A 25,145-nucleotide genomic window follows, 5' to 3' on the forward strand; every position below is an offset into this window, starting at 1 on the left:
AAAAGGTTTTCTATTAAATAACGAAAGAGAGAATTTACATTCTCATCAAATACACAAAAGGGTCGAATAAAATTTTTATTCCTTTTATAACTTTTAAACACCGCTTATAAAAATACTGTCTACAAAATAGAATTTATTTGATTACGTAAGTATTACGCTATTATTTATCATGCATATTAGTTTTCGCCTACATTTATTCCATATGCGGAGATGAAGAAAAATAAAAAGCAAATGTTACAAGTTAATATGAAAGTAAAAACCAATTCCTAATAATTATATAGTGATTTAAACACTAAGGCAAGAACTACATATTATTATTTAAAATATACATATAAACTTTAGGTGATAATTACTTTGGTAAATGCAATTAACAAATAATAACGTAATCCACTGACATTTTAAAAATTCAACTAATGAAAGTCATAACATTAACATTATTCGTAATAAAAAAAAAAAACAATAACTTCATGTACAATGTACCTGCGTCAAATTTTAAGATACAAAGGTAAAATCACTTATCCTTAGCAATTGATCTCCCTCTTCCGACAGAACGCGGTTTAACAGCCTTTTTAGCTATATCTGCAGCTGTCCAAGGTCCATGTCCTGAATCCGTGAAACTGAAAAGTTAAAAAGTATGTCAGATACACATATTTATTTAATTAATATTTAACTTTACATTTTACTATCTTATCATTGTTAGTGTTATAATTAATTTTTAAGTAAGTAGTACTAAAGTATTAAATATTTGAAATTGAAAAGCAACTAAAGTATGTCATGAGAGTGTTTGATAGTGGTTAAACTTAATTCTTAAGAAATACCTACAATTAAGAATTAACATTCACATATCATTTTCCAATTTTGACCTAATTAAATGTATTCATCAAAAACAGAAACCGCCCCCAAGAACTGCTCCAAATTTTTTAATCTTAGCAGGGAGAAAATAAAAAGTTGCATGTCTAAATTTTTCATAAATTATTTTTGCAACAGTGTTTATTATAATTTTAATTAAAAAATACAATTTTAGAAAGTTGTAGTTAATATTTCAAAAAGAAATAATATTAATAGTACTGTAACAATGTAAATTAGTAGTTTTTAATTGCGATTTTTTACGTTATTATAAACAAAAAAATCAACAGAACAACAACTAAATTTGAGATTATTAGAGTATTACTATCATTTTTTATCTAGTTCTTCAAATCGAAAATAAATATTTACCTTGAGCTCACGTCAGTTTTAACACAGAAATCACCATTACGTGCCTGTGAACTGTTGCCTGCCACTGCATTTAAATTTTCAGTGGTTAATTTTGATTTCTGATTCAAAGAATAATTAGGAAGTCTTGGTCCAGATTCTGCACCAAGTTTTACTTTCTCCATCAGACTTGCTACAATTACAGGATCATCTTCACTTACATCTTTTGCAGCTTTTCTAGCTGCAACTGGTAAAGCTGCTGGTCTGCGAGCTCGTCCTGTATCAAACTGCAGAAAAATAAAAAAAAAATGATAACAGAGTGATAATAATTATAATGTATAAAAATTTTAAATTATCTATACAATTTCCTACAAAGTTTAACCCAATTTAATAGCATATTCTATAGTTATTTTAGAAAATATTGTTTACATTTTCGGCTGACTTTTCTTCACTACACTTGTTCATATTACTGAGTTTCTGATGCCTTTGCCTTTCATTATTTCGAAAATCTCTTTTAACTGCAGCTGACTGGACCATAATGTTTCTTAAAATTGGTTTGTCTTTTATATGTTCTTCAGGATTGTACGTAGGAACGTTTACCTAAAGTACCATAACAATTACATTTGAATTAATGCTAAACAAACCCTAAGTAACTGTTACTTACATCATCCCAACATTCCCCATCAGTAGAAAGATCATATTTAGGAACAGGATACTTATCTTGATTATTGGTTTCTGGGACATACATATACTTATCTAACGTAACTCTATCTTTACAATGATCATGATGATACTGTAAATAAAATTCATTAAATAATACTTTATAAATATAATACTGTATACCTTAAGTTCCGGCTCTGGTATCCTATGGGTGTTGTTATATTTACATTCTACGATCTTAGCATCTGGGTAGTTCCTCTTACATTTCACTAAATGAGTTGCCATTCGCCCCGATAAAATTTGATGACAAGGATTATAAGGGCACGTTAAATGACGTTCAGATTCTCTAAAATATGAAGACAAATGAAACGAAAAATTTATTTAGTTCAACTAAAAACTTACCGTGCGTTCATTGGGGTTGCCATTTTCTTAACTAGATAATCTTAATGTATGTAATATATTAAATTATATTATAATTTTATGAAAATATGTGTACTCTATTTTTAAATGGATCAGTTCTTTATTCTTAACTTTATTTCTGTTTTAACATTTTAAAACCACTCACAAACATATATCACAAACAAAGATAAGTGATAAGCAATAATCCATAGATAATAGCAGTAATCAAACAATCACAAAAAACGCAGTGGCGGTATTATAACCATATCTATGAACCATATTATAATCATTGATAACAATAATGTATTCATATTTAACAGCGTTGCCGATTATCAAAATTTCTGTATCCTAAATTAAAAAGTTTAGAGAACTATAAATTTTGTATTTTGAAAAATAATCGGTATAAGTTTATAGAATCATTATTTTTTATAGGAAGATTTTATTATTGCGCTGTTACTAATTATTTTTATTTTATTCTATAACCATCGTTATTTTGATCTGTCATCGGCAATACATGGGCAAGACTAAGCTGCGAAGTAAATTACGGGAAAACCCCAAGAAGTGCCAAGAAATTCAGTCCATAGATGAAGTTATAATAATGTAATTAGTTTACAAAAATCATACAGTTAAAGTGAAATTTAAAATTGTGAATTGCTGTAATATTTTCAAACTAGTAACTGTATAGGCATATAAAAAAAATTAATCAATCGGGAAAATATGGTAAAGTAATTTTTCCTCGTCGTTCATTCACAACTTGCCAGCAGCTGCATGTAAGCGATTTTCTATCCATAATATCAGTATATAATTTTCCATTTAAATGATCTACTTCATGCTGTATAATTCTTGCATTCCAACCATTTACTTTGAAATTTATTTGTTCACCATTTTCATCAAAAGCTAGAATAACAAATAGCTTAATATAAAAATTTATAATTAGCTATTTTATCTACCTTTTACTTCAACCGCTCTAAACCTTGGAACATTAGACCAGAAACCCTTTATACTTTCACATGCCTCAGGAAAAGTTACTGTATTAAAATTGGTAATTTTTAATTCAGGGTTTACAAGAACCTAAAAGAAATATAGAGGGTTAATTGTTTTTCAAAAATTTTACTTTTCTAACCATTAGAGGGAGTTCATACATTTCCTTTTGTTTTTGTTCTTGTTGAGTATATGCATTTAGATGTTCTTTGGAAAACTGTACAACACAAATTCTATAAGCACTTCCAATTTGGGGAGCAGATAAACCAACAGACTTATACTTTTTCAAAGTATATTTCAGGCATGCTATTATATTCTGAATTTCTGGAGTTTTCAAAATTTCTGTAGCAACTGGCTCAGCTACATGTCTCAATATAGGATCACCAATTTGGGTAACGTGAATATAAGGAGGAGCCGGTGAATTTTTCTTTATTAATCCAGAATACCAGCTTACCAATTTATGATAACTTATACCTCTCTTGAATATTTTCAATTGCATATTTTTTCAATTTTAAACATTAAACGATTTCAAATTTAGGTTAACAAATTTTAACAAGTAAAGTAAGAACTACTGACTAAAATTTTTGAAAATGAAACTAATGACCGAATAACCCTGGTCATTCAAACTACTGAAATGACAAAAAATAAGAAGTTAACCTGAAAAGTATAATGAATGGTCATCGCAAAATAAAGAAACGATTTTGCAGTTTTAGAAATCGTTGATAAACTAACATTTATTTTTGATTGTACTGAAAATTGTGCAATTTAGTATAATGGGTAAACAAAGAAGGCAAAGAACAAAATTCCACATTTCAAATAAAATTTCTGGCAAAAATATTGAAGATGGAATAGCCACTACAAACTCAACACAAGACAATACAAATAAACTTATGTTTATACCTGAAAGTGACTTATTTGCTGGTTTAAATATAGATATTAATTCAATCAGTAAAAAGTTACCTGAAGACACTTTAAGCAAAGTATCATTCAGAAGTAACAAACCTGAATTAGGTAAACACCTACCAAAAAAGGACAAGTTAAAACTTAAAAAAGAAATGCTTCTGAAGAAAATAGATGCCATTAATCAGCTAAAAAAAGAAAATAAGTTACGTAGTAGAAGGAAGAGAAATGCTATCATAGGTGATACTAATCCTCTTCATGATGCCTTGCCAACATTGGAATCATTAGTTGATAAACAAGCAGCTAAAACTAAAAATTCATCAAAGTGTACACTCAAAGGAATTCAAAAAGTCTCCAGACGAAAAAAAGAACTTAAACAAAACATTATGATATTTAAAAATTTACTGAAAAAACAAAAAATTAAAAATAATCCATTTGTCAATGTATAATTGGGTATTAAATAAGTATTTATTATTAATTGTTTTTTCAATCTACTCGTATAAGATAAGATTTGGCAAACAACTATAGAATTTCTTTCGTATATTTATTGTAGGAATTGGAAAAAATTACACAATAAATTTAAAGTTTAACTCTAAACATTTTTCATAATCTTTACATAAATAATGTGCTTATCTTGATAATTAATTTCAATAACTGTTACATACTTATTGAGAAGTTATAATTTCTAACTTAAGATTAGAAATTCATAATCATCAGTTAAACAATTAATTCCTAAACATTTTTACAACATTTTTAGATTGATTGAGTAATTTTTTTGGTCATGTATTGCTTGGAAATGTATAGAGTAATTTTTTAAATAATTTATTGATTAAATGCAGAGAATTTTAACAAAAAAAAACAATTCCGGCAGCATAATCGAAAAAATTGTTAAAATGGACATTATTTTAATATTTGCAACTTCAATATACATGAATTATAAAAAATTAATTTCAAACAAAAGTGTGCAAATACAAAACCTAACATCCAAATATAACTACAAACATTGACATGACTAATTTCATATATTCATTTGACATTATCAGAATAATAAATAGTTCCTCTCTAGAACTGGTTTAAATACACTTCGTTGTAGCCCCCTGATGCTTTATTTCTTCTGCCCAGGGGGCAACAGTTCTTGTCCACGATCTTTTCCACGTAACTTTAATCCAATTACCTTTTCAATCTTTCCGATTATTACTTGATTTGGAATTCCACGTCCTGCCTCGTAGTCTGTAATTACTTGTGGTTTTTCATTTATCTTTGTTGCTAGTTCTTTCTGACTCATGTTTTTTGCTTGACGACCTTTTTGAATTAGTTTTCCGACTTCTAGTGGTACATGTTCATGACGCAGCTCTTCAGTCTCTCTATCCAATTTCGCTGTATTTTTAGCAGCCACATGTTGTTTGTTACTTCCTGCACCCCCTTAAATTATTATATGAAATTTAATAAACGTGGAAAACTCGGGAACATTACTTGACTCACACTTTTGTTGCGTTTCTATAACAGCGCCTTGCCTTCGGGCTGCGTTAACTGCCTGTTCACTTTTTAAAGTTGAAGCTTTAGGTGCCTTTTTCCTCAGAGTGACAACTGTATCCCAATCGGACATTTCGAATTCCTTAAATTTGTTAGCCAACCAAGAACGAATATACAAATTTTTGCTTACTTATGTATTAGTATGTATGTATATTGACAATAATCTCAATACTTATGAAGGTAGAAGCGCACGATAAAAACTTTAATTTAAAAAACATAAACGTAGAAGAAATACCTATATATAATTTTCTACGTGTGTCTGAGTAGTAAACAGGTTCATTCAAAAAACAAGAAATTTGGAAAATATAACCAATTCAGTAAAAATAGTCTTCATATAGTTTTTTTTTGGTCTTGCATATGTATTAGTATATTTTAAAACATCCGTAAATAATCGTACTCAGTCAGATATTATTTGTAACTACATTGTATGTAGGGTATGCAATCAGTATAATTGTATTTCAGTGCTAAAAATAAAAAATTGTGTTTTATATTCAAATTAAGAAAAAGGACCACATGAACTCTACGCCACTGGAATAAAACATATTTAAAGTGAAGTTCGTGTTTCCTTTTAGTAATAATAATAGCAGAGGACAACTACAAACGCAGAGAACGGAACGAGTGAACGTGGTGGAAATCGCCATTTTGTGTGACCATTGTTTTTTTTGTGGAAAAGGAAGTTTTATTCATCAGAAAAGGTAAATTATTTAGAAATATATAGATTTATCAACCATTTTCCAATAAATTAATTGCATGATGGCTATTTTGTCAAGATAATCCGGAATTTATTGGGCTAACGTCATTTTGGTAGAGATCGATTTTTTCCGTTTTGCCATCATCTAAAAGTGCCCCTATAATGGCGAACAGAAGATTCAGCGGAAATAGTCCAAGATCTGGTCGATCATTTCCACAGCAGTTTCAAAACACCAATGTGAGCCCTTGGCAAGGTGGCGCAGCACCCGGTAATTCATTAAATTCTGGGTTACTTTCTCAATTAGCCGCTCCCCAGGCACAATTAGCGCTCGCTTTGACGAGCTTGCTGCAAAATCAGCAGCAATCAAACAATCCACCATCTTTGCTTTCCCTTAATACAAGCCCTGCATTTGGTAGCCAAGACAGCTACAATTCTCAAAACCGCTTTGCAAGTCGTGGTCGTGATTTTCGACGACCAGATCCTTACAACAAGGTATGAATCAACATTCTTGTTTTGTAAAACAGTTATTTTTCAGTGTCACCATTTCTGGATGATAAAAACATCCTGCACCTACTCTCTAAGTAGTAGGCTGCAAACAGCCTTTCTGCATATATACGACTGTTTCTCATTTCCTAATTGAGAGTTTTTGATTTATTTCTCTAGCTGAATCAATTTCACATTTATGGGTTGAATGAAATAATTTGATTTATAATATCACAAACTAGGCCAAGCCATGCCATAAAGTGTTCTCCTTTCTTTCTGCTTATTAATTATTTATGAAAACCCAATTGGATCTACTTTTAATACATACGTGTAGCAGTCAGTTTTACTGCTGTGATATTCTATGCAATTAACTGATAAATTTAATGGGACAAGATCAGAAAGGAATAACATTCTACTTCCACAAAATTTTATGAAGAGCTAACAGTAAAAGAAATACCACAAAATAATCTTTTTATGCTGTAGAACACATCTTCGAAATATTTCTGAATTTATTATTGTCATGGTTATTCTGTTTCCATACTAATATCTAAAGTGAAATGTATTGAAATGCATTTCAAAAGAACGTTTACTTCAACTTGCTAATTGGCAATAAAAAACTGCTTCAACAAGCAATAAAAAATATTTTCTGCATCAAACTGTGCTCCGTCTCCAATATAATATAACTAAATAATATTTACTTGTCTGCTTCAGTCATCTAATTTGAAAGGTACTTGTAGACTTCTTCAAAAAAATCAAATTATTTCTGAGCAGCCTCCGTTGCTTGAAAGTTTCATTCACGAGATGATTTTTTATAATTTTTCCAAACAGAACCGTGGCGGCTCTGGAGGCGGCAATTGGCGTCTCGAAAGTAGAGGTAATAATAAAGGTTCAAACAGAAATGATTTTCGCTCTAACAGAGACCGGAGACCTCAGTTAAAAAACAAATCTTCTAACAAACCTAAAGACTCTGATAAAAACGAAAAGGTCGAAAATGATTCTTCTATAAAGCAATCTGAAGAAGTTGTTGATGTCTCATTGGATGAAAGTAGGTAAGCTCTTAAACTTTTGACAGGAAATTAATAAGAGGTTTTATTTTGTGTTGCTTTCTAATGCTTAGTTTGTACTATTACTATTTCCTATATTAGTGTTTAAGGATATATGGGTCATTTAAAAATTACGTAACTTTCTTCCTAACACAAAATATTTTCTTAAATCTTTTTCTTTAAAATATTTATTCAAATGAACTTAATGTATGAGCATTTTAAATGGAATAATTGAGAAGTAGTAATAGTAGTTTATTATTAAAAAAGTTACCACTACTTGCATTTTAGGGATGAAGACGGTACGGAAAAGGAGAAGAAGAGGGATTGGAAGGAAGAGAAGAAGGCAGTTGGAGACAAGGAAGAAGAAGCCGTGGATTTAATCGAAGATAGAAGCAGCCCAACTGCTGAGGATGATAAAGATAAAAAAAAGGATCAGGGGATGAAACGTCCTAGAGAAGGTCGTTACCAGGGGGTACCTCCGAGTCTTCTTCATTGCTTCGTGTGTACCAAGAGTATGTGGGATGGCGAGTCTTTCCAAAATCACTTAAGAGGTAACAAGAAGGAAATATTAAATTAAATGCATTGTATACAAGTAATTAATTTTTTATTAGGAAAGGCCCATAAACAAATGATGGACAGTCTTATCGAAAGTTTCCAAATTACTGTCAATATATTACGTGAAAACATGCGCCTGGCTGAAGAGAAGAAAATGATCGAGTTGGAACGTTTTAACAGAAGTAGTCGCAATTTTCATCGCAAAGTTCAGGAACCTGAAAGTCACTGTAACATGTGTGATCTTAAGTTTTTGGGAAAAATTATTGCCCATCGCAAGTAAGTCTTTAATTGTCCCTATATAACTAAGGGCTCTTCCAGGTTTTTTGTTTTAAAACTTAAATTTTTGTTATATTGAGGAAGCTAGAACTTTACCAACAAAATAAAAAACAGAATGATTGCTTTCTATCTAAGTTAATTATAATTAAATAATATGTACAATTCACTTTTCCTTTACAAGAATAACTAATAAGCAAACTGAAAAGACGCCTTATCACTATCTTCCTTATATCATAATACGTAATAACAATAACTGACTAAATTTTCTTTTTACAGAACTGAAGGTCATCAACGTTTAAAGAGATTTCTTCACCCGTCTTGTCACCACTGTAATCTAGAGTTCCCATCACGCGTAGAATGGGTAGAACATCGTTTCACGCGGGAACATTTGAAAAAGTTAGCAGACATGGATTCTGGAGAATGTAAGCGATATGAATTTTCGAAACAACACATTTATAATTTTGCGTATCTTTTAGCTGCAAAAATTATAGAAGACGATTTAGAAATGGACCTGGAGCCTCTATTGGAGGAAAGTTTATTATCTGAAGACGATAATCCCGTTTTGGAACTAGATGACGATTTGAAAGACCTACAAAACCGTATTCCGGCTTACAAAAAAAATCGTCCGGTGGGAACATTGTCCCTAAAACCCCTGACTGGCAACTTTTGCGAAATTTGTGATCGTTTTATCCACGATAAAAATGTTGACGCTCATTTGCGATCTGAACGACACTATTACAAATTTGTAGATGCTGCTAAAACTAAATACAAAGCGCAGACTGAAAGTAAAGAGAACGATAAGGAAAAAGACGAGAACAATTGGAAACGAAGAAAGTTAGACAGTAAGGAGGACAATTCAGAAGAGAAAAAAGAGGAAACTGAGACCGTCAATGGAGATGGAAACGGTACGATTTAATTTAATTTTTATTTTTTTGCCTTAACATGAATAGGTTTTTAGAGATGTACGATCCGGAAGAGGCCTGTAATAAAGACAACGCTGCAAACGAAGACGATGAAGATGAAGAAAGACAACTCGACGAGGAAGAAGAAAATGAAGGGGATATCAAGCAAATAATAAAAGAAGAACCAAACACTCAAGAGGAATCATCACAACAGGTTCCAGTCAAAATCAAAGAAGAATCTACTGATGTACTTCAGAAAGAAGTAATTAACGAATGCTCTGTTAAAGTTGAAAAGGTAGAGAATTCACCAAGAGTTCGTAGAGTAGGACAGGTGAAAAACGGAGCTGGTCCTAAGAGTAAAACAAGAGGAAGAAAATAAGAAGTACCAATGAGGTGCGAGCATTCCGTTTCATATGTATATTAATTAAGAATATATCTTTTACTTTCTCTTTCAGTGATTTTTAAAAAACATTTTTTGCAATATTAAATAATTTAAAATCTACTGGATTTGCGAAAGTAGTTGTTTATGATATTAAATTTATATTCTTTTCAGCTTATTTTTTGATTAAATTCATTCATTAATTTTAGACTCAACCGATACATGAAATAACGTTCGAATGTTTGCATAATTACTGTAGGGTTTGAAAAAATGTTTTGTGTATATTTTTCCCCTCAATTTTTAATTAACTACCAATAGTTGCTTTGGTAAATTGTAGTTGCCTGGAACGGGAACGGGCAGACTGAAGAAATAATTTTAAAAGCACTTTTTAATGGTAAAAAGATATTTAACGGTAGTTAACGATATAATTAGTTGTATTTTTAATGTTACTAGTGGAAATTTGTGTGTTTGGTGAATAATTATCTCTTACTCCACTGTTAGATTGAAATATTTGTTTTTGTTTAAAATGACTTCACGCTCATTTTGGATAAGCTAAATATTAATTAATTACTTTATCTATTAATACATTGTAATATTCAAATGAAAGTAGCAAATAAATCTTTTATTTGACACTGAATATCTTCAAAATTTTTGAAAATGAAACTAATGACCGAATAACCCTGGTCATTCAAACTACTGAAATGACAAAAAATAAGAAGTTAACCTGAAAAGTATAATGAATGGTCATCGCAAAATAAAGAAACGATTTTGCAGTTTTAGAAATCGTTGATAAACTAACATTTATTTTTGATTGTACTGAAAATTGTGCAATTTAGTATAATGGGTAAACAAAGAAGGCAAAGAACAAAATTCCACATTTCAAATAAAATTTCTGGCAAAAATATTGAAGATGGAATAGCCACTACAAACTCAACACAAGACAATACAAATAAACTTATGTTTATACCTGAAAGTGACTTATTTGCTGGTTTAAATATAGATATTAATTCAATCAGTAAAAAGTTACCTGAAGACACTTTAAGCAAAGTATCATTCAGAAGTAACAAACCTGAATTAGGTAAACACCTACCAAAAAAGGACAAGTTAAAACTTAAAAAAGAAATGCTTCTGAAGAAAATAGATGCCATTAATCAGCTAAAAAAAGAAAATAAGTTACGTAGTAGAAGGAAGAGAAATGCTATCATAGGTGATACTAATCCTCTTCATGATGCCTTGCCAACATTNAAAAGATGCTTTATTTTTTGATTCATTTATAAAACCACGATTCTTTAATCTTAACCAAATTAGCTACCCCGAAGATAAACTGCTTCCAAAAGTAAAAACTATGAAACCTCTAAAGACAATGACCGTTCGCTACAACCTTCAGTAATTTTTTGGTATAAAAAGAATACTTACTTTTAGTTCTCGTTGTTTTCTAAATGTTCTAAATAAACATCGTCACATATATCAGTTGCATGTGCATATTGCACCCCCTCCAAGTAAGTCATATGAAATTCATCAGCAGCTGTTTCATTACTAAATGTTGCCTTCAAATGTCGCCGATAAGGGATTGCTGTAGACCATTCTACTGCCTTCCAGGTGCATTCTTTACCTTCTTGCTACAGAAAAATAAAAAATATACAAAAGTGCAATAAAAACAATTTATAACACACACATAAAACAAAGAAGAGTGCAAAACAAACATAAATTAATCACTCAGGTTTTTGTTTCCGTAATTATTAACTATTTATATTCAAAAATTTGGACAAGTACATATATTCAATTATTTCATACTTCTAAAGAAAATTATTAAATTTCAATTTAATTTATTTGCGATAGACCTAAGTACTGGAAAAAATTAAAAAACTTATTTCATAACGAAACATACCTCGACTGGTGTGTTTTGGGCAATGATTGTACTGCAAATTAGCTCTCCAGAGTCATCAGTCATATTTATTCTAGCTCCATAAATTTCTGAGTCGTAATAAATTTCCAACTCTCCCGTACCAGCGTCCTTCCACTCTCCTGATTGTAATTCTTCACTTAAAGTGCAGCGCTTTTTGAACATCGTTGACCTAAATAAAAACAATAAAAAAGTAATAACATTTTCCAAGAGAAGGAAAAACCACCGCGGTAAAAATAATCACGCACATCTTGACAGATGAGAAGTCAACATTTAAATAAGCAATTTCGATCTTGCAATTTAATACTGTAATTAACAACAATTAAAACTAATAATTCGTTTATAATAAAATATTCTTGATAGTTTTAATTAGATGTTAGTACTTACGGTAATTAATAATCACTTTGAACTTTTCTACAAAATATTTCAACTGTATACTGTATGTAAAAAAATACTCTTCATTTGAGCACACAAAACTAAAAGAACACTGTGCAAATAACATACTATTAGTAAGTGATAAAAACTTAAATAAAAATTCAAAATTACCATAATATACATTTATTATTATTTTCTTCTTTTCAATAAAAACCGAACAATCAAAGTATTAATTCACAAAATAAACACGTAAAGTACAATTAAAAGAATCTACAAAAAAATGTACAACAAAAACACGATAAAGCACAAATTATTTAGAAGCAACATACCGTTCGTCGTCATCGTCATCGTCATCATCATCATCATCTTCTTCTTCTTCGTCTTCTACGTCGCAGTCTTCGTCTTCAGCATCTTCATCTTCCTCATCGTCGACTGATTTTTGCGCTGAACTTTGACCGAAATTTTGAACGAATGATGGAACAGTATTGTTAACCTGTTGCTGGACCTTAATGGAGGCAATTGCGTCAGAAATCGCGTTGCTAAACAGTGCAGCCTGTTCTATATACTTGAAACGGACAGCCAATTTTTCAAGCTGATTGGTATCTTCAGTGTAATTCATACCGAACCACATCCAAGCTTTGTCCGACGTACTTAATGGTTGAAGATCGAGCGTTGGTGTAATTAACATATTTAATACGACTTTATGTACTTGCTCACGACGTAAAAGTAAACGGTATGTGCCTGGAATAGAATAAATATGTAACTAAATATCACACCAACGTTTTAAAGAAAAAAACGTTTCAAAACATCCTAATATGCAAAAAGTCCCACCTTTTTCTGGATGATAGAGTATTTTAATATTCCCTACGCCTCTTTCTTTCCATTCTTTTGTGTTGGCGTCAAACCGATATAATTTTGCTCTTTCACTAAATTTTACAGTTTCTTCCTCTTCGCCTGTAGTAACGACTATTTGGTCTGGTAAAGGAACTACGGGTTCATAATGTGGGTCGTATTCTTCATCGACATTAGTTCCAGTTCCAACTGATTCGGCTTCTTCATCAGTCTTGTTTTTATCTGGGTCTGCTCTTTCAGGATCTTTCTTTGATAACGATGAAAACACAGGAGCTCCAGCGCCTAAGAATGTAAAAGGTTGCTGTTCTTTATCTAAAAGAAAACAAATATATTTTTGAAATGTTCGCCACACCAAACAAAAACCGTACCCTTTTCAGTCGATTTTGGTTCAGTAGATTGCGAAGATGCAGCCAAACTAGCAAAACTTAGGCCAGGGTCGACTTTAAGAAATTCAGGTTCACTACCACTTTTTTCAGATCCACAAGTATTCAACAACTTATTCGATTCTGGAAGATTTGTAACCGAATCCGTTTTTTCTTGAGACTTTGAAACGGCTGCTGAACCAAAAATATGATTACTAACTTCTGGGGAAGTATTTAAGGAGGATGCAGTAGTGAAAATGGATGTATTTGATCCACCACCAAATACATTTGCGAACGGTTTTTCGGTTTTGCTTCCTCCAAAAACAGTGTTTGAATCGCTAGGTTTTGCTAAAAGAGCACTCGGTGATCCGAAAATGGTAGAAGTGGCAGTCGTTGATGGTAAACTAAATAGATTTCCGGTACTAAAACTGTTGGTAGGTGTTGTGTCGAAAAAAAATGACGAACCATTGGCATCCTCAGTCTTAAGGTCCGATTGCTTAGATCCAAAATTCGTCGAAGGTTTCAAAGAAAATGTAAACGTACTCAAAGGGGACGTTTCCTTCTTTGCTGCACTTGAAAATTCAAATAAAGCCTCTTCTTTCTTATTCGCTACATTTTCTAATACTGATGGCTTTGAAAGAATAGTTTTTAATGGCTCCGACGATTTTGTTAGATTGCTCGTTGTATTACTAGCTGCTCCGAAGGAAAAAGTGGTAGAAACGGTAGTTGTAGCAGCAGTGGGTGTACCAAAGACGAACTTGGGAGCCGTTAGGATTTCTTTAGTCTTTGATTTTATTTCTGCTGCACTAGTTGTTGACTTAACTAAGTCGGTTTGAAAAGGTGATCCTAGTAATTCGTCTTCTCTTTTACATATGTCACAAGTACAATCCGGCAACTGTCTGTAAGACATGAATTTTGGAGGCAAACCCAAACGGAGCGCCTCTTTTTCTTCTTCTGGAGTAACAATGGTCTCTGATACAAACTCCACATCCGAATCTTTGCTTAAAACTAAGGAGGAATTCGGTTCTTCAACTACCACTTTTTCTTTCACGTTAAAATCGGACACACTTTTAGCTTTTGGATCACCCTTGATTTTGTCTAGAGCATCTGCCACAGCTTTCTTAAATTCATTAGCCACCTCTGCATTTTTAAATCTTAAGCAAAACTGCCACTGGTTTATCTCCCCTTCAGAAAAATCTGGTGCTGAAAATAGCCAGGTTTTGTCGTCTTTTGGGAGATATTCAACTGCGGGTGTTAACCAGTGATTTAAGCAGATCTTTAGCACTTGATCCCTTCTCATTAGTACCCTTAATTTTCCATTTTTTTGCTGGTAAAGGATTTTCAAATCACCAACACCACGTTCTTTCCACTCGCCGTCAACAAATCTGAAAAGTTTTGCACGATGACAATACAAAACATCTTCTTCTTCTTCGCCCGTTTTAACTTCAATTTTATCAGGCAATGGTATGACTGGTTTGAAGTAGATCTGATCACCCTCGTCTTCTACATAACCATCAGATTCTTCTTCTCCTGGTCCAGAACTTTGCCTACGAGGCGATCTTGGAGTAAACTCAAAAGTATATTTTTGTGGCGAACCAAAGACAAAGTTTTCTTTACTTTCTTCGTGTTCTTTAGTAGTAGCCTTGGCAGGTTTGGTTAATGTGAAATTAAAGGATGTTGAATTTGGAGTGGAGATGCTCGTTTCCGTGACTGGTTTAAGATCATTCGCTATCCCAAAAGAAAATGAATTTAATCCAAATGTATTTGTAACTGAGGTAGAGGAAGGAACCCCAAAAGTAAACGTACTTCCGGGCGTACTGGTTGTAACAGCCGAAAATATATTAGAAGCTGTGGTAGAAGTAACAGTGGCAATTGAAGGGGAACAACCAAAAGTAAATTTCACCCCTGGTGTGTCTAAATTAACACCTTTACTAACTTCTTTTCTGGGAACAGAATTATCTTTTGGGGCTTCACATGCAACACAGTACAGTTTATCAGGGTCGTTTCTAATTAAGCAATCAGTGCAGTTCCATGAACCTTCTTTAGGTTTGAATGCATCACCCCAACCAGACGTTGCCTGTACAGTTGTGCTGGTAGAGGTAGCAGGAGATGATGTAATTTGGGGGCCGAAAAGGGAAGGCGAAGAAATTGCTGCAGCTGGAGGAGCCTTTTGGCCAAATGAAAATCCACCATTTGCTGAAGACAATCCAAAAGAAAATTGTGGACCAGATTCTCCAGAATCGCTCTTTTTAGGAGTTGTCCCCGACTTTGCAGTTTCACAAGCTACACAATGAGTATCTTTAATGTCATTTATAATGTAACAATTTTTACATTCCCAACTGCCGCTTTTAGGTTTGAATTTATCACCCCATCCTTGTTTGGCAGGTTCGGAGGGTTTAGGACTAGGTTCAGGAGGGGTAGATTTGATTTTTTTGTCATCTCTTGAGGTGCTTGTATTTTCCGTTTCTTTATTTTCCTCTACAACGTTTTTATTATTTAATAATTGCTGAGCTGATTGAACAGCTTTGAAGAAATTGTCCGCTTGCTCTTCTGACTTGAACCTAATGGCAAACATTTCAGGTTTAAGAACACCCTCAGAAAAGTCTTGAGCGCACCATGAAAATGCTTTAGCACCCATCTTAGTAAAATCGGTGGTCTTAAACAATTGATGATTACAGCAAACTTTATGCACTTGTTCTCGCCGCATTACTAGTCGTATAGTTTTATCTTTGAGTATTTTTATATCTCCTATTCCCCTCTCTTTCCACTCTTTTGTTTCAGGATCAAAACGAAGCAATTTAGCTCTGCTTTGGAATAATATTTCAGAACCTTCTTCACCAGTTTTAATTTCGACAAGGTCTGGCAAAGGAACAACTGGCTTAAATTCGACAGTCGGCTTAAAGTCGTCATCCGGTTGAGAATCATCAACAGCTGATTTGTCTGATTTATTCTGAGGGTTTTCTGTTGCTGCTGTTAAGGGTGAAGAAACAAAACTTAAAGGAACTGCAACAGTTTCAGAGGTGGTAGGTTTTGTAAATGAAAAAGATGCAAATGGACTTGTTTTGGGCGATTCATGTTGAGTAGTAGGTATAGGTGTAACAGTGACATTTTCCTTAAGTTTAAAAGTAGGGGTACTTGTAAAAACAAATCCTCCGAAACCAGCTGATTGAGGTTGAGGAGTGGAAATACTGCTTTTGGTAGTAGTTTCTATTTTATTAGTAATCTCCAATTTATCTGCAAAAGCATTATTAATATCTTTCTTGGCTTTCTCGAACGTTTCAGCAAATTTTTCTGCTTCTTCAGCTGTTTTAAATCGTACACACAATTTTTCTAACACCACTTTTTCATCTGCAAAATCGTTTGCTACCCACATATACGCACGATCGCTTTTAGGCATTGGTGTAAGTATCATGTCTTTTGTAATAAAGTGGTTGGCACAAATTTTAAGGACTTGTTCACGTCTCATCAACACTCTAATTTTACCAGTAGTTTTATTCTTCAGAATCTTCAATTTACCAATACCTCTTTCTTTCCATTCTTTATTATCGTACCTAAACAGTTTAGCTCTGTGACAGAAGAGTTCTTCTTCATTTTCTTCTCCAGTATTTAAAGGTACTTCGTCTGGTAGATCAATGATCGGTTTAAAATCGGGACATGGATCATGCTCTTCTGCAGATCCGACACTGGCATTACTCAAGTTGCTTTTCTCAAGAACTTGTTTATTAGACGAAGTTTGTGTAGTAATTTTATCGGAAGCAATGGCCGCAGAAGACAACGATTGAGACGATGTGCTGGAAATGACTGAATGTAGCACAGAGGGCGCACTGAACATTGTCTGTAGAGCGGAAGTAGTAACTGGTATTTGATAACCGTGTGGCTGCGATTTGGGGGGTAGATTGCCCTTCAGGTGTTGCGGAGGAATGGTTACAGATAATATTTGAGGAGCTTGCGCAGTAGTTTTTGGTAGCGGATCTGAAGAGGTAATAACAACGTTTATCGGTGGAGCTTTACTTGATGCCACAGAAGATGGAGTATAAGAAGATTGCAGAGATGTGGTAGGCATTGAAGTGATAGCTAAACCCGTGTCCAACTTGTCTTTAAATAAATTCGATTGTAGTAACGGAGCTCCAGCGAGTCCAGTTGATTGAGTTAAATTAGTGGACTGACCCAAAGTTTGCTGCCCTAGGTTCAAGTGCGCGAATGGTGACTGTTGAGATAAAGTTTGAGAGCTGAGAGCTTGACTCAACTGGCTTGTACCATGAGTGTTTAAAGTTTGTCCAATCTGACCTATGGTTTGGGCATTGAGTGTCTGGCCCAACTGACCAAGTGTATGTGAAGATAATGGATGTGTTAATGTTTGAGCATTGAGGGGTTGACCAGGCAAAGTTTGGTTTAAACTGGTTTGACCTAAGGATTGTTGTCCGTATAAAGTTTGACCCAGAGTTTGAGTTAATCCTCGAAAATCGGGAACCTGGGCATCTTGACCAAACGGTAGTGCACCTGTGTACAAAATTGAAAAATATATATATTAAATATTGAATTATTATCGAATATTTTTAAAAGAAAACGACAATGCATGAATAAAACTTTAAATATTTACAATAATCCCAAAAGGAGTAATATAAACTATTTTACAACTGAATCCTAATAGTAAGACATACCTGCTTGAGGTAAACCAAGACCCGGAAATGGATACAAGGGTGGGTACATGCCAGCGTATAAAGCATACGGCAAAGCATTGGCAGGTTGAACTCTATTCTGGTAATTCGAGTAAAGGCCTTGATTCAAATTTCCTAAATTAGCATTAATATTATAATCTCCGCCAAACTCTTCGTCCAGCACATACAAGTCTTCATCGTTTAACTGATTGTGTTTTGGTTTATTTGAACCACTCTTTAATTCTGCAATTTCCTTTTTCATCTCTTGTACCATATCTGTAACATCTCTAAAGTTTTGAAGATCATCGACAGAATTTTTCAACTCGTTTAGGGACTTTTTAATATCTTTAAGTTCCTCTACAGAAGTCTTTACAGACTTTAATTCCTCAACAGTAGTTTTAATTACGTCTTTCAAAGACTCGACCATGACTCGATTCTGTTCCAGAATTTGCGTAAAAGCACTATCGCGTACGGTTTGCAATTGTCGCAACTGTGCATCCAAACGTTCGGGACTCGGTCGAGCTTCGTGGCGAAATGAGCCCTCCAATTTGGGAGTCAGATATACGCTGCGACTGCTATCCCTTTTAGGCGTAACGTGACCATTGAAACTGGAATTTGGTAAGGTATGTATCGTGTGGATATTAGGGTTATCCCCTGTACTAGCAAAGAAAGAAAAGTTGTCTTCGAGTAAACTTTCTCCATCATTTTTAAAACCGTTTATGTCGGTATCGAATTTGGATATAAGTTTTTCTACCTTCTCTATTTCGTCTCCCAACTGGGCATTTAATGGATGTTTATGATCTGCTGATGGATCTCTAAGTCTATCTAAAGTTAAATAATAACTATCCCTGGTTCGGGTTAGAAGTATGATATATTGATTGCGCATTTCAGAGGTTAAATTTTGTCTATTTTGGCCTATCTGTTCTTCTGCCATTTTGAAGTATATTTGGCCTTGATAAAAACTAGCATACGGATCTTTAATATTTTCTAAAATATTTAGCGCTTTTTCATAATCTTTCAAACTAATCAGTCTTGTCGCTAAGAACAGTTTACCCTCATCTATGGTGGAAACTATTTCGTCGTAAGTCATGGCTCTCGATTTACAATCAAAAAGCGTATCTTTTGTATACGTTACGGCACGTTTATTTCGTAACTTTTCTAAAATAGTTATCGCCGTTTTCCAATAAAGCTCAGCATGCGCATTATTAGCCTCTATTTCGGAATGTTTAGTGCAATTCTTCGCTCTTTCGACAAACACCCTGGCGAGTTTTATTAACAAATTGGCACTGAGGCCATGGTTTCCAATACAACGAACCACCTCTAATCCTCTTATTAACGTTGTCCTTATTTCTACTAAATTATGAGATAGTTCCTTTTTATACATCTGGTAAGCAATTGTGAACCATTTATGTTGATTAACAGTTCCCAAAGCATTAGTAATAGAAGCAGGAAGAACTTCTGGTTTGTCTTTATGGAGTAAGATATTTCTTTTGGATTCTTCGATTTGCGCTTCTGCACAAAAAACTGCACAATAAAAAAATGCCTGAATATCCAACAAGCTCAGAGATTCTGCTGATGAATTTTCTAAGTGTTTAACAGAATAAGGCAACCCATCAAAAACTGAACAATCAAAAGATGGTAGTATAGTATTTAGTCCAATCCAAATAAGATGGTGCAATGAATTTGGATAAAGCAGTTGCCCTACTTGATCAAATTTCAAAATATTATTCTTATTAGAAAGAGTTATTGGAAAATCAGTTAGTGAAGAGCTGTTTACAAAAAAGCTACTTTTGATTTTTGCTTGTTGGTCTCTTGTAACAAAAATTTTTTTGAAAATTTGGGGTCGCCAAAGTCCAGAACATAACTGCTGTGTTTTCTCAATTACCAAGTGCTTCTTGTTTTTAGCAGCAGATGTAAGGATATGACCTGCTTGAGAGCATCTGTAAGAGGCCTCAACATGCCATCTTTTCATCAAGCGCTTGTATTTATCATCAGCATGGCTCAGCCAGATACTTTCAAGATCTGGAGGTTCAGTGTGAAAAGCCACAAACAGTAAAGGTAAAGTTATTTGAGATGCCTCTTTATAACTTATTAGATCTTTCTTAGCTTGTTTGAATAGCAAAGTTGTTAAATACAAAGCTAATTGGCCTTTGTAATGGTTAATGAACTCCTGAATAAGTGGTCTTTCTGGACAATCCTTGATAAGTTTTTCTTCAGCAAGAAATAGGGTTTGGTCAAAATTATAAACACATGTTACATAATCTGTACTGCTCTTCGTTGATGTAAAATATTCATCTAAACTTAGGGCAGAAAATTTATCCAAAATGGTTAGAAGAAGCAACCAAAATTCCCATGTTAAATTACTATTCACCAGATTATTACTTTGATATCTTAATAGAACTTCAGTGGAAACTTCATACCAAGAAAGGCTGTTTGCAAAAACAGGAAGGTTTTGTTGTTCTAATTCATAAACATGCTTATAGGCCTCATCAATTTTATCATATTCCAAAAGATGACGTAACAGTTTGATTCTGCTGTTGATATTGTTTGGTTGCATTTCCAACTCGTTAAGGTATAGTTGAGTAATATCATTAGGATTGTCACTTTCAAGTTTAATAATTTTTTCTTTCAAACTGTATAATACTGGGTTTTTGGGATCTATTTTTTGGGCTTTTTCACAGTAGTAACGGGCTCCAGTTAAATCAAAATTGGTGTTTTCCAGAGCCAATAATTCACAAACTGTAAAATAGAAATTACTCTTAAACCTCAATTGCATTGTGTGAGTTATACTCATTCAAAAACTAAAAAAACTATAAAACTTAAACTACTGCAATCATAAAAGGTAGGAAAAAATAATTAAATATACATAAAAAGAACACTTACTTTTAATAAGAAGATTATTTTGTTTGGAGTCTAATTCAAAGCTTCTGCGATAAGCCTCAAGTGCTGAATCATATTTTTCCTGCTTTTCTAAAGTTTTTCCTAACAAATTGTAAGCTTCGGCAGAAGGTTTTACATGCAAGTAAGCAGATACAAAACGACGAGCACTCTCATAATCACCAACTTTATAGTACAACTTTGCAAAGGCATAACCCCTTAGATTTCGCTATAATAAAAACAACATTAATCTTTTTTAATGAAAGTAAACAAATTCATATGAATAACCTCTGTTAAATTTCTAACTATATATTGACTTTTTTAAAATACAAATACATACTTTAATACTATTAGAAAATTTATTATACTTTGATGGTAAACAAGAAATACATTTGCCGATAAACATAACAACAAACTTACTTCTCAACTTCCTNCCTAACATTATTCTAATGTATCAGCCCGCCTTCGGCGGGCAGGGGCATTAAACAAACTCGAGTCTGTCATACATCTACCTAACTAAACAATGACGTCATCAATGCATATTTGGCGAGAACAGCTGACGAAGGGCTGCAGCCAGGGCCGTACCAATCGAAATTTCCTCCGATTAAATAACTTTAGGGGCCTGTATCTCAAGCTACATTGGTTTCCGCACGGAATTAATGCTACCACACGATTCTACTTGGTCAGTACTACCTACCTGACTAAACTTCATGTCTCAATTCCAATGTCAACTAATGTAAAAAATAACCAAATAGACTGTTAATAGCATTGATCAAAATTAACTTTAAGGCATTTTCAACAGCAATAAAAGGTGAATAACTTTTTGAATTTGCAAACGCCGGTTAATGGCGGACTCCGCAATCTTCCTGCTTACCTCTCGCTCGTTGTTGATTTTCTTTATATTATTTTCTACGTGTTTGTCCACTTCTAATTTTGTAGTAAACATTTTTTTTACTTATCCAACTTTTCAACATACCACACAAACAGCACTTTAATTGTTATTTTCTCACTTTTTGCATCACAAATTCGTTATACTGAACAATAAAAATAACTGCGTTTCCCCAAAGGCAAACGTTTACAGTTCTCCGATCTATGATTTTGATTACAACCATAGATTAAATTACAGCCTGATTACAGACGCGGCTGCGTATAAAAAGGCAATATAAATATAAAAAGCCAAATTTTTAAACTAAGCAATTGTTTATAAATTCTGAATATGCACAAGAAAATATTTGTGTATGCGAGGAAAAACAAAAAATAAATTTAATTTTTCAGTGTCCTCTAGTGTAACCATAAGTAATCCTATCTTATAGTTAAGATGACTTATAATGAATATTATACTTGGATAGCGGAAAATTATAAGGATATTAAGTGATTATTACATATATACCTAACAATTTCTTTAACAAAAAACGAACGGTTACAGAATTACATATTTTCAATTTTCTAACGTATCTATTGTTTATCTAATCTATGAACTAGCCATAGATAGATAAAAGTCTTCGATGAAACTTGTATATCTATTATCTATGGTCTTAACCTAACTAAAAGTCCTAACCTAAATATAAAAAGATAATTATCTTTTTAGTTATGTATTAAAAATTCACAAATAATTATTTATTCTCTTTGTTGTTCTGTACAAGTACTGCTTATTTACTACTTAAACTGTCCAATGAATTTGTATATTAAATCATTTCGTTCAGGATTTCTTTCCTCAGAAATCCAATTAAAAGGTATCAGTAATTGTCTTCAGTAGAACATGCGAAATTACCACAATTATTTTTAGAATGGTTTCGTTTTGCTAGTAAAAAAACTGGGGGTAGTTCTCGAAACCCTCCAGATAACACTAGACCAAAACATCGAGGGTGGAAGAGACAAGATGGACATTTGGTTGAAGCTGGTACAATTTTAGTATTACAAAGACATCTTCGTTTTCATCCAGGTCTTAATGTAAGTATCTTATCAATGAGGTATATAAACTTGGCCCAAATATTAATAATCCATCAATAATAGTTTACTAATAAAACTTCATACAAAGCAATGTACATCCTTTTTCTTTTTCAGGTAGGACTGGGTAGGAATGGCACCTTATTTGCAATAATTCCAGGGAAAGTAATGGTTACTTGTGAAAAAGTTGATCCTGATTGGGAGCATACATGGATTCAAAGACATTATTCACATAGAAAAGGTCATGTTTTCTTTAAGAAGTATTTTAATGTAATACCAAATCCTCAACATCAGAACTTTAAATTAATAGATACTGTATAAGATTTTGTATGTAAAATAATAAATTAGAAAACAATTACAAAAAGTTACCTTTAAAAAAAAATAACCTGTGTTAACTATCAAACCAGCTCAGAGTGTAGTAAGAAATTTCATTATTTGATTTTACAAAGGCAAAAACTGTTCTTTTCTTAACAGATGTACTTAATCTTCCTAGTGCTACAAGTTCACATGGATGAAAAATACACTCATTCTCTGAAACACAATGAACTATAAAGACTGCATGGAATGCAACAGGATCTCCTAAAACAGTACTTGTTAATATAGTATTATTCACATACAAAATGATTACCTAAATAAGCCAAAAACTCCCCTCCAAATTTATTTCCAGAAGTTATATAATAACCTTTATTCCAGAGGTCATCAAAAACTTTACATTTTTCATTTGTAGTGTGTTTAAGTATTTCTGTTAATGGAGTTTCCTTAAGTTTTCCTATTTGCAAAATACATTTTAATAAATATCCAGATCCAGTCTTATAAATAAATTTGTTTACCAGTCAGTTCATTATAATGTTTGGTAACTATTGGCCACAACATATGTTGTTCTGATATATTTCCTGATTTTTCTAACTCTTGCTCCAATATTTCCTTTTTGGAATGTATTATAGCAACATCATCTTTGTCTTTATTACATTTCCCTTCAACTATTTTATCTATCATACCTTCCAATTCTTTTCTCCGTATTTCTTTAAATACTACTTGTTCCTCTTTGTACAATTCTTCAGTATAATTCTTAAATTTCTTTTCTGCTTCTTCAAGTGGTTCTTCTGTTATTTCTGGAAGGGTAACTACATTTGCTAATTTACGAGTAACAAGAAGATAAACCTCTTCTGGTAGCAGAATCACAGGCATAGCTTAAAAAATCATACTACAAGTAATTTAATAATTAAAGATAAATAGTCTACTAACAAGCTGCTGTAAGAGAACTCCCTGCGATTTTCCCAACAATTCTATGTTGTTTTCTTAACTTTTCATAATCTAAAAATTACCAAATAATAAAATATAATTACAGAAAACATACCAACTTACCATTTAGGTTAAATACATAAACTACATCGTTAATTAAGTGTAAATTAATCATAATACCAAAGAATCCTGATGAAGTACACAACTAGAATCATATCATATACAGAATAAATAAATAAGATACCGGATAAGATATAGTCATAGATAATAGAATAGTAGAGTAGTAGCTGCTCGACTCGAGTGCGACGTGCGACTACAGCAGGTTTAGTTGAGGTTTAGTATTGTTATATTGAGTGCATGTCTGATTGCATTGCACTCAAAAATCGTCAGTGTCAAAAACGTCGAAATTGAAAGCCATGTGAAAATCATAGATAAAGTCAAAAAGAACGAAACGAACTCACAATCTATGTCACTATTTTTATCTATAGATAATTTCTATCAATGCTCGCAAAATGGAAGTGTAGCTCGTACCACTGTACGGTTACAACNAGTATAAAATTATTGAAATTGTGTTTACGTCATACTTGGATATCTAGGCATTTTTTTCTTGTCATAAAGCTTATTCCACTTTAAGTTATACAAATATAATCGCGTATGACACATACTTTAATGCTCATTCATTTCTTTCATTTTATCAGATAAAAAAAGTTATCAACTGAAATGTGTACTCGTCGAGGTGCAGTAAAATTACTTAAAAGTAATAATAATAATAAAGTTCGAACAATTACAATAATTAAATGTTATAAAGTGTAAAGTTCATTTTCTGAGAATTACACGTTTCTGTTTAATGTTATTGTAATTTATTGAAATGTATGCGGTCTCACCGTTTCATATTGTTTGTTCATAAATGAGTTTAAATAATGCGATGTAAAAAAG

General features: G+C 32.7%; 7 protein-coding genes across 10 annotated transcripts; 2 read left to right on the plus strand and 5 right to left on the minus strand.

Annotated features, from left to right (window-relative positions):
- Positions 1-60: 60 nt before the first annotated feature.
- On the minus strand, positions 61-2,472 carry LOC108739357. The gene is made up of 6 exons (XM_018473266.1): positions 2,254-2,472; positions 2,035-2,197; positions 1,856-1,984; positions 1,621-1,791; positions 1,216-1,478; positions 61-617 (listed from the first exon to the last, which is right to left on the minus strand). Exons 1-6 carry the CDS (start codon positions 2,274-2,276, stop codon positions 512-514), a joined length of 855 nt encoding a protein of 284 aa, XP_018328768.1. The 5' UTR covers positions 2,277-2,472; the 3' UTR covers positions 61-511.
- Positions 2,473-2,822: 350 nt separating this feature from the next.
- On the minus strand, positions 2,823-4,002 carry LOC108739435 (peptide deformylase, mitochondrial-like). Its single transcript, XM_018473374.1, has 3 exons — positions 3,374-4,002; positions 3,201-3,321; positions 2,823-3,147 (listed from the first exon to the last, which is right to left on the minus strand). Exons 1-3 carry the CDS (start codon positions 3,728-3,730, stop codon positions 2,954-2,956), a joined length of 672 nt encoding a protein of 223 aa, XP_018328876.1. The 5' UTR covers positions 3,731-4,002; the 3' UTR covers positions 2,823-2,953.
- LOC108739232 (zinc finger protein on ecdysone puffs) lies at positions 2,959-10,593 on the plus strand. Of its 2 annotated transcripts, none has more exons than XM_018473152.2 (9): positions 2,959-3,020; positions 6,237-6,359; positions 6,473-6,847; positions 7,667-7,887; positions 8,170-8,432; positions 8,493-8,712; positions 8,989-9,134; positions 9,189-9,617; positions 9,671-10,593. In XM_018473152.2, the coding sequence occupies exons 3-9, from the start codon at positions 6,518-6,520 to the stop codon at positions 9,991-9,993; spliced, it is 1,932 nt and encodes a 643-aa protein (XP_018328654.1). In that variant the 5' UTR covers positions 2,959-3,020; positions 6,237-6,359; positions 6,473-6,517; the 3' UTR covers positions 9,994-10,593. The 2 variants fall into 2 exon arrangements, with proteins under 2 accessions (XP_018328654.1, XP_018328580.1); XM_018473078.2 differs by having other exon boundaries at positions 2,960-3,020; positions 6,435-6,847; positions 9,671-10,592.
- LOC108739523 (endothelial differentiation-related factor 1 homolog) lies at positions 5,014-5,873 on the minus strand. The gene is made up of 2 exons (XM_018473482.2): positions 5,614-5,873; positions 5,014-5,553 (listed from the first exon to the last, which is right to left on the minus strand). Exons 1-2 carry the CDS (start codon positions 5,735-5,737, stop codon positions 5,237-5,239), a joined length of 441 nt encoding a protein of 146 aa, XP_018328984.1. The 5' UTR covers positions 5,738-5,873; the 3' UTR covers positions 5,014-5,236.
- A 651-nt stretch (positions 10,594-11,244) lies between the features above and the next one.
- On the minus strand, positions 11,245-22,112 carry LOC108738990 (E3 SUMO-protein ligase RanBP2). Its single transcript, XM_018472675.2, has 8 exons — positions 21,895-22,112; positions 21,027-21,249; positions 18,147-20,882; positions 13,492-17,985; positions 13,103-13,435; positions 12,601-13,012; positions 11,882-12,068; positions 11,245-11,612 (listed from the first exon to the last, which is right to left on the minus strand). The coding sequence occupies exons 1-8, from the start codon at positions 21,964-21,966 to the stop codon at positions 11,412-11,414; spliced, it is 8,658 nt and encodes a 2,885-aa protein (XP_018328177.1). The 5' UTR covers positions 21,967-22,112; the 3' UTR covers positions 11,245-11,411.
- A 447-nt stretch (positions 22,113-22,559) lies between these two features.
- Positions 22,560-23,308, plus strand: LOC108744349 (39S ribosomal protein L27, mitochondrial). The gene is made up of 3 exons (XM_018480096.1): positions 22,560-22,753; positions 22,807-22,970; positions 23,085-23,308. The coding sequence occupies exons 1-3, from the start codon at positions 22,693-22,695 to the stop codon at positions 23,286-23,288; spliced, it is 429 nt and encodes a 142-aa protein (XP_018335598.1). The 5' UTR covers positions 22,560-22,692; the 3' UTR covers positions 23,289-23,308.
- Positions 23,192-24,656, minus strand: LOC108744154 (tRNA-splicing endonuclease subunit Sen34). Of its 3 annotated transcripts, XM_018479902.2 has the most exons (6): positions 24,333-24,654; positions 24,213-24,281; positions 23,798-24,157; positions 23,596-23,736; positions 23,337-23,546; positions 23,192-23,263 (listed from the first exon to the last, which is right to left on the minus strand). In XM_018479902.2, the coding sequence occupies exons 1-5, from the start codon at positions 24,382-24,384 to the stop codon at positions 23,359-23,361; spliced, it is 810 nt and encodes a 269-aa protein (XP_018335404.1). In that variant the 5' UTR covers positions 24,385-24,654; the 3' UTR covers positions 23,192-23,263; positions 23,337-23,358. The 3 variants fall into 3 exon arrangements, with proteins under 3 accessions (XP_018335404.1, XP_018335485.1, XP_018335322.1); XM_018479983.2 differs by having other exon boundaries at positions 23,215-23,498; positions 24,333-24,656; XM_018479820.2 differs by having other exon boundaries at positions 23,215-23,546.
- Positions 24,657-25,145: the final 489 nt, after the last annotated feature.

This window comes from Agrilus planipennis, unplaced genomic scaffold (assembly GCF_000699045.2).
Source record: "Agrilus planipennis isolate EAB-ADULT unplaced genomic scaffold, Apla_2.0 scaffold2, whole genome shotgun sequence".
Taxonomy (NCBI): Eukaryota; Metazoa; Arthropoda; class Insecta; order Coleoptera; family Buprestidae; genus Agrilus; species Agrilus planipennis.